The sequence below is a fragment of the Anopheles marshallii genome, chromosome 3 (genome assembly GCF_943734725.1).
Source record: "Anopheles marshallii chromosome 3, idAnoMarsDA_429_01, whole genome shotgun sequence".
Taxonomy (NCBI): domain Eukaryota; kingdom Metazoa; phylum Arthropoda; class Insecta; order Diptera; family Culicidae; genus Anopheles; species Anopheles marshallii.
Genome location: NC_071327.1, coordinates 55744165 through 55757860, shown reverse-complemented (window position 1 = coordinate 55757860; position 13696 = coordinate 55744165). Strand labels below are relative to the sequence as shown.

Sequence of the window (13696 nt, the reverse complement as noted above, 5' to 3'; positions counted from 1 at the left end):
GGACGTGTAGATCCCCCACTCCACTCCGCTGGTTGCACGCCTCACCGAGCACCTGGCCGGGTTGTGTGGGAGCCGATGGGAAGGAAAACGATTCGTCCTTTCACGTTTTCCGAGCGGCTAGAATCGAAATCTCGGAGTTTTTTTTTTTTACACAGTAAACGGTTTGTTTCAGCCGTGTGTGTGCGTTTACGGTTGCCTTTTAAATGGACATGCAGAAGCTGATGCTATTTTCTGATGCAGACAGAGAGCCCCAACATATGATCGGAGTACGCCACGCGAATCCATCGGAAGACACACGCTCGGTTGGGTTCCCGTTCGATGATTCCATAAAATCGGTACCAGTTCCCCAGTTGCCTCGTTCGAGTGCACATCGTTTTCTTGCCTGCCTGGTAGTGGACACGTGCGCCAAGTGAATTATTGTGTGTTTTTTTTTTGTTTAGCTGTTTGTTATACTTTCGCCCTGTGTTTAGTGCGTGTCCTATGGCGGGAAACATCAATATGGATGCAGAGGTGCGCCTCACGATCAATGGCCGACTGTACACGGGTAAGAGAAATGATGCGAATCTGTGATCGAGTTTCATTGCGCGTGAATTGATCTGCAGCGAGGGAATGCATCGGCTGGAATGTAGCGTTGGCAGTTAAGAAATGTCTTCACGCAACGAGAAGTCTTATGAGTTGATTGGAGAAGGTTGAAAAATGGCATTTGAAAGCATCCGAAGCATGCGCATTTCTGGCTTCTGATGTATTTTCATCGAAACGCTTAAATACAATAATACAATAAGCAAATAAACAACTCAGGAGGACATGTTTCAATAGAATTGTTATATGCTTTTGACAATTGATTTATCCAAATACTTCCAATTCCAAATTTATCCAAATAAAACAAATATAAAAGATTCAACATTAATCCTCTTCCCTTCAGCTCTAGAGTAAAAGGACAGCACAGCCTGTTAATCCGGCCTTGTTTAAGATCCTGTGGATAGAGTTCACATGTTTCTTTAAATATTTCATAATCTACCTTATCAAATAATATATACAATTAGTTCGTTTTGCTTAAGCAATGACTCGTGCCAAAAGAAAAACAAATATTTCCATGTGTGCTGAAGTTGAACGAAACCCAATCTACAATGCTCAAGGTGACCTAGAGTGTTAACATATTCCACCCGGCCGTGTAATCGTCGGCTTGCGGTTAAGTTCTCCATACACTAAGAATTGATGTTCTCGCAACGCAATTGACCGTTACGGTCTATCCAGTAACTGCCGAAATTGGGGATTTCTCGGTTGTAAAATCAATCATACACCGTTTCCACACGGCGGCCGACGAAACCGTTTACTTTTCCTTTCTGTTTATGATCACTATCGTTCGTCCACTGCGTTCACACGATCGAGTGACTTCCACGTGTACCATGGCGGTTACGGCTAAATGTATGATAAACTCGGTGGTTTTACCATTCTGTTACCTCGTTCCAGTAAATGCCAGCACCGTACCGCTGGATACATCGCTGAACACCTTCATCCGCAACCATGCACATCTGAAGGGTACGAAATTTATGTGCCGGGAGGGTGGATGTGGTGCGTGCGTTGTCACCCTGTCCGGATATCATCCAGTCACGCGCGAACGTCGATCTTGGGCAGCTAATTCGGTAAGAATAAATGTTGTAACAGGATCTCCCATACCTTATCTCCAAGATCTCCATGATCTTATGATCTTATCATCTCCAAGATCTCCAAGATCTTATCATCTCCAAGATCGTATTATGTCCACGATCTCCAAGATCTTATCTTCTCGAAATTTCCAAGATCTTATAATAAGATCAAGCCTGAAATGGCTTGATGTGAAATTTGTTTCTATCTCTCTGTTTACAAGTGTTTGGTAATGGTGTACTCCTGTGACGGCATGGACATACTCACCATCGAAGGAATCGGCGGTCATAAAAGAAACTCCTATCATCCAATTCAACGTCGTTTGGCGGAATACGGTGGGTCCCAGTGTGGTTATTGCTCACCGGGCATGGTGATGAGTATGTACAGTTTGCTAGCGTCCCGGAAGCGTGACCAACCGGATGTCGACGCGACGGTAGAACCGGCTCTGACTGCCGCTCAAATAGAACAAGCATTCGATGGAAATATCTGTCGCTGTACCGGTTACCGCCCGATACTGGATGCGTTTAAATCGTTCGCACATGATCAGGAACAAGAGCCTCCTATTGTGGACATTGAAGATCTGGTTTGTTTCACCCCCAAGGCTGCAGTTGCCGGGAAGGGGCATTCTACGTCACGCCGTCTCACATTTGCCGATGGACGAAAGTGGTATAAGGTGACGACACTCTCGGACACCTTCGATGTGCTGCATACGATCGCCAACAGTGAACCGTACACATTCGTCGCAGGAAACACGGCCCATGGAGTATATAGACGATCCAATCGCTTGAAGGTGTTCATAGACATCAGTACGATTGAGGAACTGCACCGGCATATGTTCGACCGTGAACTCATCATCGGGGTTGGCGTTACTCTGACCGAGTTTATTGACCTGCTAGAGCGAACTGCTGAAGAGCATCTTAGCTTTACGTACTGTATGCCGCTGGCTAAGCACGTGAGAAAGATGGCTAATCTTCCGGTGCGAAATGTCGGAACAATTGGAGGAAATTTGATGCTCAAACATCAACATCCCGAGTTTCCGTCGGATTTGTTTTTACTGCTTGAAGCCGCAGGAGCAACACTAACAGTTGGTAAGTGTCTTTGATATCTACGGTACCTCAGCGGGTGGACATAGCAAGCTTCAAGGCACGCTTAACTCTACCTTCTTCGTTCTTTTCACAGTGTCTTCCGTTGAGAGTGATCTACTCAGCGTGTCACCGTCGGACTTTCTGAAGCTCAACATGCACAAGAAAATACTGACAACTGTTCGGCTTCCACCGCACGATCACGTCAGCAACACGCTTCGGTCCTATAAAATAATGCCCGTTGCACAGAACTCTCGGGCCTATGTTAACGCCGCCTTCCTGTTGCAGCTTTGTCCCGAGCGGAAGCTCTGCACTGAAATCACCATCTGTTACGGTGGCATTAATCCTGCTTTCGTACACGCTCAGCAAACGGAGACATTCCTTACCGGAAAACCGCTGTTCGACGATATCATACTCGCACAGGCATTGCGGATCCTGGAACGTGAGCTAAAACCGGACTGTGTGCTTCCAGATGCATCTCCAACTTACCGAAAACAGCTAGCCTTATCACTGCTGTATCGCTTTGCGCTCAGTGTACATCCTGCCCTTGGTCGTGCGTTACGCAGCGGGACAGAACCGATCGAGCGGCCACTCGTTTCTAGCGGTCGCCAAACGTACGACACATACCAGAAGCGTTGGCCTCTCACCCAGGCCATTCCAAAACTGGAGGGATTAGCACAGTGTGCCGGTGAGGCAATATTCATCAATGATATGCCGGTGCTGCCTTTCGAACTGCACGGTGCTCTGGTACTTTCGAACGAAGTACAGGGACGCATCGTGAAGATAGATGCGTCGGAAGCGTTAGCATTGCCCGGTGTACGGGCGTTCTTTTGCGCACAGGACATCCCGGGATTCAATAACTTCATGCCACTTGAAATGGGATTTTCCGAGGTGGAGGAAATTTTCTGCAGCGGTGAGATACAATTCGCTGGTCAGGTTGTGGGGATGTTCTGTGCCGATAGTTTCGAGCTGGCTAACCAGGCGGTGGAGATGGTTCGTATCGAGTACAAGCGAGCTGGTAACAGGATCATTCTACCAACCGTACAAGACGTGGTCGATGCGCTTGACTACAGTCGCGTCAGTGATCAACCGTACGATAGACACGGTGTACGTTACCATCTGTCTAAAGAAGGCTCGGCTACGATCAGTGGACGGTTTGATCTGCGTGGTCAGTATCATAACTCGCTCGAGACGCAAGTATCCCTGTGCGTTCCTCACGCTGACTCGATGGACGTGTACTGTGCGACCCAGTGGCTCGATCACGTTCAGATCGCTGTTTCCCAGGCACTGCAGGTCCGCGAAAGCACGCTCAATCTTTCCGTCCGGCGTATTGGTGGTGCGTATGGTGCGAAACTGACACGAGCCACCCAAATTGCGTGCGCTTGCGCGGTGGCAGCATTCCGAACTGGAGCACCGGTGCGAATGATCCTGCCGCTCGAGACGGCAATGGCGAGTTCCGGCAAGCGTTGCGGTAGTGTCAGCGAGTACGAGGTATCCTTTGACGGTGCCGGACGTATTAGTCGACTGTCGCACACCTTCATACACGATGGCGGTGCAGCGCTCAATGTAATGCTCGGCGGAATGTCAAGCGATCTGTTCAAGAACTGCTATCGGACGGACTTTTGGAAGCTGCGCACGAAGATTGCACGTACGGACACTACACCGAACACATGGGCACGTGCACCCGGAACCTCAGAAGGCATTGCGATGGTGGAAAACATTATGGAGCACATTGCGCACCGAACGGGGCTAGATCCGATAGACGTTCGGATGGCAAACATTTCGCGCGAGAATAAAATGCATACGTTGCTTCCGCGCTTCCGGCGTCAGGTGGAGTATGACGAACGTAAGCGTCAGATTGAACACTTCAATGAGGAAAACCGGTGGCGCAAGCGTGGACTCGCGGTCATTCCGATGCAGTACCCGTTGGAGCTGAACTCGATGAAGAATGCCGTGGTTTCGGTGTACACTGACGATGGTACGGTATCGATCACACATGGCGGAATCGAGATGGGTCAAGGTGTCAACACAAAGGTGGCACAAGTGGCGGCCCACCTGTTGGGTGTACCGATAGAGAAGATCGTAGTTCAGCCAACCGATAGTCTGCTGAATGCGAACTCGAACGCATCCATGCACACCCAGACAACGGACGGTATTGCTTTCGTAAGTGTGCCAGGTGCTTCGTAAGAATTAACTGTTAACCTATATTCTACGTACCCTACAGGCTGTTAAACGATGCTGCGAGATCCTGCTCGAACGTCTTCGACCCTATCGGGCGCTACTACGGCGCACCAGCTGGGAGGACATGGTGCGAAATGCCAGCATGGATGATGTGGATCTACAAGTTTCGTTTTTCGCCACACCCAGCGATATGCGTACCTATACCATCTGGGGACTGGCCTGCGGTGAAATCGAGCTTGATGCTCTTACCGGACAGGTGCTAGTGCGGCGCGTAGACATTCTAGAGGATGTGGGCGAAAGCTTAAACCCCAGCATCGATGTGGGCCAGATCGAGGGCGCATTCGTGATGGGGCTGGGATACTATCTGACCGAAGCGTTAGTTTACGATCCCAAGAATGGAGCACTGGTGAACAATCGTACCTGGAACTATAAGGTACCCGGCCATCGAGATATTCCGGTAGACTTCCGTGTATCGTTTTTGAGCAAGAGCTCCAACACGGGCGGTGTACTCCGTTCAAAGTCAACCGGTGAACCGGCACTCTCACTGAGTCCTGTGGTGATTTATGCTATCCGGAACGCATTGCGGGCGGCCCGCCGAGATGCGGGGTTACCAGATACCTGGTTGCATATGGGTAAGGCGTATGACAACAACAAAAAAATGCTTCGTGATGTTGTATAACTCAGAAACTTTTCCATTTCTAGGTAGCGGTATGACACCGGAGAAAATATTTGCTCTGTTGGAGAGTTCCATCGAACAGTACAAATACGAATGAGGAACCATTTAGCCAGCGGTGGTACAGTTTGATCGTATCACCGATATCACAAGTTTTCTACTGTTAATCGTTTAACTTTACTTGGCTTTAGTATGAAGAGGCATAAATATACTAAACCAACAATACAGAATTCCATCAATTCTGGTTCGAAAAACAGAATCCGCTGAATACATTAATAATCTTGTTGAATACTCACACAACACATTTGGGTTTGTTTTACTAATATTTTATACGCGTTGTTGAAATATTATTTGCACCAAAAACCAATTTCAGAAGCAACATGCAAAACATAAAAATTTCATGGGGAACGCCCAGTGTGCTGCAAACCACAACACAAATCAGCTGACAATCGAACTGTCAGTTGTAAATGTCATGTAAGCTGGTGCGGGAGGAATGGTGGTGTTGTTTGGATATTTTATGGATTTCGTAGGTGTTAATTTTCGTTTCGTGTTGTTTTTCTTTAATTTGTACCGTTTTGCAAAAGCGGAGGTGTAAATTTTATTGCAGCCAGTCGTGAGCTAAGCGTTATTTCGACGGAAAGTTTTGTGTTTAAAGACCCTGGTAGAGAGTAGCCAAAAGTGGTTCCCAGTGTCAACAGTACGCGATCGAAGGCAATGGGAGCAGTATTGGTGGAAGTAATAACAGCAGCCTAAAGCATCACAACCATACAGGAGGGGCTTTGTTTCACGAGATCAGTTACACGATCATCCAGCGCAAAACGCCCACTCGCGTCCTTGACTGCAGGGCCGTGAAATTAAGAGCAAAATCGTCGATCCATCAAAAACCTGTACATCAAAATCCGTTCTACGGATTCCGTGCATGCGTTCAACTGCATCCAGCTAGTGTGTAAGGTAAGAAATTTGCAGCCCTTTACTTCATCCGTGCAAAACGGGCTGATTCATCGCTAGGGAAAGATCTGCTCAGTGTTCTTACCACACCAAGGATATCCATGACCGCGATTATTCATTAACACCAACCTGCCATATCCGTACGTGGTGTCACTGCATGGGATGAGCTTTACAGACGCTGTTGGTGATGATGCCCCACTCTAGGGAAGGTCACGCAACACGTACATGACCTCGTGAACGATGTTCCTATGTAACCGTTCGTGGGGACTACCACTTTTCAGTAGTTGTGTTGTGTTGTAGTGACCTGCACTGCAACCAAATCCGACTATCATTCATTGTATGATTTTTCTCCTCACCCGTTTCCCATAACCTTGGCAACCACGCAATAAGCGATGGACCGTCATAACGAACAACAGCAGCACCGGCCGTATCTCCGTTCGTTCATGGAGCAACACCGTCGAACGGAGGAAAATCCGATGCAAGAGGAGGATCTGCTGGACGCTGAAATAGAACACCCAACACCTTGTCAGGGCATAGACCTGACAGCGGAAGGAAACACAGAAGCTACCGCTGCGGAAAGCTCCGGCTCGGCTCGCGGAACCGCAAACGGTTTGTTTCTTCCCTAGAAGCACTGAATGTTTTAGCTGTACTATGCCAAATGAACAATAATAGATCTGCTGGTCAAAAGTACTATTACCGGCAGATGTGCTTCCTATCTATTTACACCGACTTTCTCCTTCTTTCTCTCTGTCTACACAGTTGAGTTTAACGTTTGTTTATAATTTTGTAATTCTTATCCCGATCTCTTCTGAATGTAGTGAAGTAAATGTGTTTCATCGCACTGCATGATCGAAATGGATTAGAAGAGTTACGACTCCGTCACGTTCACAACACCCAATATTATTATTCTACATCGCCTTCACGGATGGCATGCCGCGCTCCATCGGAAAAGCACATGCAAGTGCGATCCTCTCCAGTTTCCCACCACCCATTTCGTTTCCCCGTAAACCCTCGGGTATAGAGAGGCAAATATTTTTCGTTTACTTTACCGTTCAACCCTTACCCGCACCAATCACTCGCCTTCGAAACGGTGCGAATTGGCCCGGGAGCCTGTAGCACAACAAAATAAGAAAAGAAAAAATAGCAGCAATGAATCAAACAAACTAAAGATCAACACAACAAAAACACATCTACGGCACGGCAATGACATACACAGCCAGGGCCCAGGGAGAACATGCCGCCGGAATGCGTGCGGGAGGAGATGCTAGGAACATCCCGAGCACATTGTGCAGGCTCGTGTTTCTGTGCACTTTTACTATTATCAGTTACGCTGACCGGGTGGATCAGCTAACCTTCCATCCACCCTCAACCCCTGGTATGATCGTCCATTCAAATGACGAATTGTGAATATGTGTACGCAAACACACACGCACACAAGGATGATTTAAGGAGGTACAGTCGTTTTAATCTCATTGGAGTGTGTTTTTTTCTACAATGACACGCTGTCTGGTCGTGGCTGCGGATCGTTTCTTGTGAATATTGTAGCTAACAGTAAAAATAATTAGTAATGTTTCTGTATATTTTTAGGATGCTTCATCATCTATTCTCAGTGGCATAACGAAATTTAGTTGCTTCAGATTATTGCGACTATAGAACACGTTTTTTAAAGTTCTGATCAGGCGTGACGCTGCATGATAAATACAAAGCACAATGACGGGGTGCGATCATTGATCAAGATAAATCCAAATCAAAGAGTTCAAATATTTAGCTGGCTGTGTTGAAGAGCAAACAAAATATTTTCACTAGTTTTTAGTACTGTTGATTACGCTTTGTTTTCGCCGATCGTTCATCACATTGCAAACATGTGCTCTCAATGATGCAAAGGTTATATTATACAGCTAGAGCTTAATTGTTCGTTGGATTATTTATCGCCACTAAAACAAATACGTCTAATGATATTTTTATTTATTACTTTCTTACGATACGATTTCTCTCTTAGAGTAGTTTTCTTTTGGATGCAATTCCAAGATTTCGTCGGTACTATGTGTTCACCCATTCGCACACAGTACTTTTCGCACGTTCTCATAAATTCGAGTGCAACTTTCCATTTCAATGATCATTGCTGGCGCGGGATTTGTTGACAATTGCCCCAAAACGGAACTGATGGTCCAAAACGGAACCGGAACGGTGGTACCCTCCTTGCATGCATCTCACCAATTATGGCTCTATGTGCAATGTATTTACGCACGCCATAAGTCTATAAAAGGTTCTGATAAGCGTCATCTTGCCGGTCGCAGGGGATTACATCTACTCCCTCATTTCCCACAGCCATAAAAACCCACTAACCCCCGACCGAGGAGGATGCGCTCCGAATACGATGATCCATCGGTAAACATGTTGTGTTTGTCCCGTGTTCAAGGTATCTCTTCGAAACCACACAGATTCCCCGTGCGAAACCACCCAACTGCCGGTGTATGCTCGGACGCACACCAATGCAGGGCCACGATCACAGTTTAGACACCGATGGTCGAACTGTCCGGGTCGGTTGTCGGTGGCAGTACTTGTTTAACCGCGTTTCAGAGAACATCTCTGCATTTCTCGTGCTCCGCCGAGCACATATTCGTTCGAAGTGCACAACGGTTGTGAAATCAATATGTTTGAAGTGATATTTTTGGAAAGGATGGAAATTGAACATCTGTTACGATATCTGGATGCCGGAAAAGGGGGGGATGAAACAGAGGAACGATCGTCACAGTTGCATCGAGTCCGGTCTAGACATATAAGTGAGTTTAGTGTAGCTTCCAGGTTCCAGTTAAAGTCTACAACATACAACATTTAAGTCTAACGTGTTGAACCTTGTATTACCAACGACATTCATGTTTGTTTTTATAAGTATTGTTGACACATTCAAATGGACTATATTTACTGGCATAACGAAAAGAGAAGTAAGGCAGAATAATAAATTGCACACTTTTCAACGCAAGGCAACAGAACGTCGGGTTGTTTTTTCCCAGTTAATAAATACGTCTTTCCCTGCAAATGGTATGAAAACACACATTTGTTCTCGCATTCATGTGTTCTTTATATCAAAAGGTGTTCTTTGCTTTTTTTTTCTTTTTTCTTCCACATGTTATCTGTACAAACAACATTTTAATCGTGTTCTAAGGATGCATTTGGTTGCTTAATAGTTTCGATTGTTTTCCTCTCCGATGGTCGATACAATTGACGTTGTTGTTGTGCACTTCCATCTAAATTTCGCAACCCTCTGTACTCTTTTTAGTGCGTGTTAGCTTTTTTGATGTTTCAGCTTATCTCTATTGCCGTTGCACAAATAACTATAATTATTTTTAGAAACTTTCACTCAAAAACTATTACTCATTGTGCTTGTTGTCGTTGTTTGCAGTTCGGTCCCGTGTACGCTACTGGCTGAACGACATCGTCGATGAAATGCGAAAGAAAAGCCCGGCTTCGGTACAGAAATGGGTCGATTCAATACAGATACCAACGAGCGCAAATGCGAGTGGAACGGTTGGTGCCAATACCGTTGCCCCCTCACAGGACGATCCGACGGTGTACGAATCAGAATTTTCCCGGTCCACTCAGCTAGCGGCGCCAGTATCACAAACAGATGATCCAGACCGTGAGCACGCATGGGAAGAAACCGCGGAGCCATCCGAACCTGAAGTGGAACCGGAAGATGATCAACTTGCCTTCTCCTACGATACTCATGAAAATGCCAACCATCCGGAACGCGTACTTATCGAACACAACCTCAAAAAGAACATTGGTATAGGTACCACCTACGGTGTTCCCACCGAGCCACAAAGCACATCTCTTGCCACCAGCACACCGAAAGCAATCAAATCTGATGAATCTGCAAAGCAATCGCCAGTAACGGAGGGAAATCCCGGTTTGTCAATTCGTAACTTTCTATCTAAAAAGTCGTTACTGGGAAAGTTTAGTCGATCTGGTTCGAATCTCGACCACGGTCCAACGATTTCGGGTGAGAGTGAAAATCCGGACGCAATGGAGACTGTACGAAAAAATACGGAAGAGGGAGTGTCACCCACTTCTTCGCGCTTTGTGGTCGGTAAAAGCAAAATAAATGAATTTTACGATAAGCTCAACATGAACAAAGCAAAGTATGGATTGATCAAAGCGAAAAAGCTTGATATTCGCAATATGCTCAGCGGTGGCACTAGCGTTCGTGAAAGTGCTGACGATCGGAAAGCGCATGAACCGCAGTCTTTACACATACAATCACCCTCGGACGACTTCATTACCGATGGAACCGTGCAAGGATTCGATGGTGAACTGGATCCCGTGGCAAGTGAATCGGAACATGAGCGATCCGTTTCACCGCAACACCACGAACCGTTGGAAGTAAGCGTCGTGGATGTGGATCCTTCCGATGCGTACGAGTTTTCCTTCGATGAATCGTTCCCCAAATCCGACGAGCTAATTCCGGGTATGATAAGCGAGGAAGATGAAGAGGAAAAGGAAAACATACTCGATAGTGCGTCCGTTATGCCAAGCCATGGGCACGGGTACGATGCGTACCTTAACCCACCGAAACCCAAGTCGCATCGCATGGGTATCGGACGCATTGGGCGCAGTTCGAGTGAGAATCCACGTGCCACCGCTCGGCGCTACAACCTAATGGAAATCGGACGAAGCTTCAGCGAGATGAACGATGATGATGATTCGTTCGCGATCAGTGAGTGCAATAACAGCTGTCCGAACCCGTCGTCGCTAAACACCAGCTCGAGCATCAACAATGGCAGCAGCAATAATCTCACACGTTCCGTTCCTGTCAGTCCGATACCGCGAACGTCAAGCAAGCTCAGCATTCAGCAGGATCCACAACAGCACCAGTTACACCAGCAGCAGCAGCAGCAACAGCAGTCATCGTCTCCACGGCGTCGCAGCACGATGCTAGTAAAGGATAATTCACTCCAATCCGATTCCAGTCGATGCTCGAGCGTTGAGAGTCTGCTGAACGCGCGCAAACCGGATCCGGAAAAGATACTGCTCAATCTGGGCTTTGGACCGGCACCGCACAGTACGGATGTGTTGGCAAAAATACCGAAACGGTATGTAGTTGTACGCGTTACCCATCGTCACGGCTCGGCTTTTGGTCATCCGTCAAACGCACTGTGAACTGACCCTGATACTTTTCTCTTTCGTAGGTTTTTAAAACCATCCCAAGTGCGAGGAGTCGATACGGAAGCTTTCTTGCGACAGCAGCAACTTTCGATGCACATCCATGAGAATAGTGTTCTCGGCTATCGGGGACTAGTAGGTAAGTCCAATCAGAGAACAACACAGCAACACAGTTGACCAACGGGTAGTGGGACATTCGAGGATGTTTCACGCGATTCCATCGGTACCGGTTAGACATTAAGGTGAAGGTGACTCTCATCGTAATTACATCTTTTGCTCGATTTTTTCTTTCCTTCTACGACCGTCCGTCAGCCGATTACGAAAAGCTGCACATATTGCAGCGTTTTCAGTCGCGACCCATGTAAAAAATAACCTCACAAACGTGGTGGTGGGCATGGTGGGTGGCCACCGTGAGCATACTTTCATCCTCATCACACATCCCGGATCGTTCTGGTACGAGGCGAGCGTTGTTCGTTTCGAATCGATTTCTGTGTCCGTGTTCATCTCTACCGGGTCCGTCAGTACCAGTGCGCGCACATTCTCACATCCATGTTTTCTAACAAGCTAGCCTAGTCTATTAGCACCTACTTAATGTACTCTACACGACATATTGTGCATATCATTAACAATGGAAGGTGGCTGTAGTTGCGAAGAGGACATAAACATGAGGCTAGCAACAGGAACACAAAGAGAAAACGTGTAAGCTGTGTGTCAAAAATAACCATTTTACACCACCTACCTCTACTGGATTTGGTTTTATGTAATTTGCTACTCTTTTTGTTTAAGCATTTTATGTGTATGGATGCACTTTTGTAGCTATTCATGCTTTTTTTTCAATTTGTTCGATTAACTACTTAGTTGAAGTTCATTTGTTATCATTTTTTTAACCCTAATTAATTTGTTTCCGAAAATTTGCTGTGCATATGCACATATGCTTTATATTATTTTATGCTTTGTTTAACTGAAGAATGGACAGGACGTACTTTTATATTTTATATCTTTTCATTACTGAACTCCTTCATGCTTTGTTTCTCAGCCGCTGTCGATTTTAGTATGTCTTGTCAAATCGTAGCATAATAAATTTTCTTTCTTCTGGAAATTTCTCGGCATGCAATAGTTGAATCGAAGTCGAAATCTGTTGTAGAATTGTAAATTGCTGAGTATACTATTTGATTGATGTGACTGTTTTGAAATGATCTTAGTTGCTTGCTTTAAGAATACTAATAATCATTATGCTACTTAACACTAGCACTAATGAACCACTCATTTTGGGTGAAACATTTCCGTTGAATTCCATTTATTTTCGGGCTTAATCGGTTTAACGTTGTTGGTGCACGACATTTACAAATTATTTCTATAATACGAAATCCAGTTAATATTTAACAAATCAATTCTTAGATATTGCTTATAACGTTTATTATATTGTATCAAACAAATTGTTGTACATAAACAGAATTGTTGTTCCATCGCGCACATCGTTGCATGTATTCTATTTTAAGCTCCTTTATACGACATGCTTGTATATTCCAAACTTAACTTTACTATTCAATCATTTTTAATTTCGCTTTCGTGTTAAATGAAGTGTGTTGAACTTTAAAGGAATAATTACAATGTAAGAAATTTTAGAAATGTTCTCTAACGCTAACGCTTTCTCCGCCAGGTAATCCGCACATTCCACCTTCGATGATAGTGGCCAAAATAATGGAACGGTTTCAGGAGAATGACACAAAGACACGTCTCACGGCCACCGGCGTTCCGCTACTGCAGTCGTCCGACAGTCGCAACTCGTCCGGTCCACCGTCACCCGTTCCGATGACACGGCATGCCTCTCTAGCGACAGCTGATGGTCGTTTAAAATACTAGCTCTATCCCTCCCCGATGGGTCGGGGGCGGACACTCGGCGACCGTTGCGTCCCATAGTGATACTTGTACCGTACCGCACTCAGCATATCGCTTCTCAAACAATCAAACAACATGTTTCCTTCACGCACACTACACCCGGGTT

At 45.9% G+C, this 13696-nt stretch overlaps 2 protein-coding genes across 2 annotated transcripts; both read left to right on the top strand.

The window, feature by feature from the left end:
• Positions 1-480: 480 nt before the first annotated feature.
• Positions 481-5680, top strand: LOC128711466 (uncharacterized). Its single transcript, XM_053806344.1, has 6 exons — positions 481-544; positions 1471-1643; positions 1868-2732; positions 2824-4889; positions 4951-5539; positions 5610-5680. Exons 1-6 carry the CDS (start codon positions 481-483, stop codon positions 5678-5680), a joined length of 3828 nt encoding a protein of 1275 aa, XP_053662319.1.
• Positions 5681-6920: 1240 nt separating this feature from the next.
• On the top strand, positions 6921-13554 carry LOC128714242 (uncharacterized). The gene is made up of 4 exons (XM_053809117.1): positions 6921-7137; positions 9932-11621; positions 11718-11830; positions 13352-13554. Exons 1-4 carry the CDS (start codon positions 6921-6923, stop codon positions 13552-13554), a joined length of 2223 nt encoding a protein of 740 aa, XP_053665092.1.
• Positions 13555-13696: the final 142 nt, after the last annotated feature.

Excerpts from the sequence above, each read along its gene's own strand:
- LOC128714242 (XM_053809117.1), top strand. The coding sequence starts at position 6,921 with ATGGACCGTCATAACGAACAACAGCAGCACCGGCCGTATCTCCGTTCG. Across the intron at positions 7,138-9,931 it reads GGCTCGCGGAACCGCAAACG|TTCGGTCCCGTGTACGCTAC; the intron begins GTTTGTTTCTTC and ends CGTTGTTTGCAG. Across the intron at positions 11,622-11,717 it reads TTGGCAAAAATACCGAAACG|GTTTTTAAAACCATCCCAAG; the intron begins GTATGTAGTTGT and ends TCTCTTTCGTAG.
- LOC128711466 (XM_053806344.1), top strand. The coding sequence starts at position 481 with ATGGCGGGAAACATCAATATGGATGCAGAGGTGCGCCTCACGATCAAT. Across the intron at positions 2,733-2,823 it reads AGGAGCAACACTAACAGTTG|TGTCTTCCGTTGAGAGTGAT; the intron begins GTAAGTGTCTTT and ends TTCTTTTCACAG. Across the intron at positions 5,540-5,609 it reads AGATACCTGGTTGCATATGG|GTAGCGGTATGACACCGGAG; the intron begins GTAAGGCGTATG and ends TTCCATTTCTAG.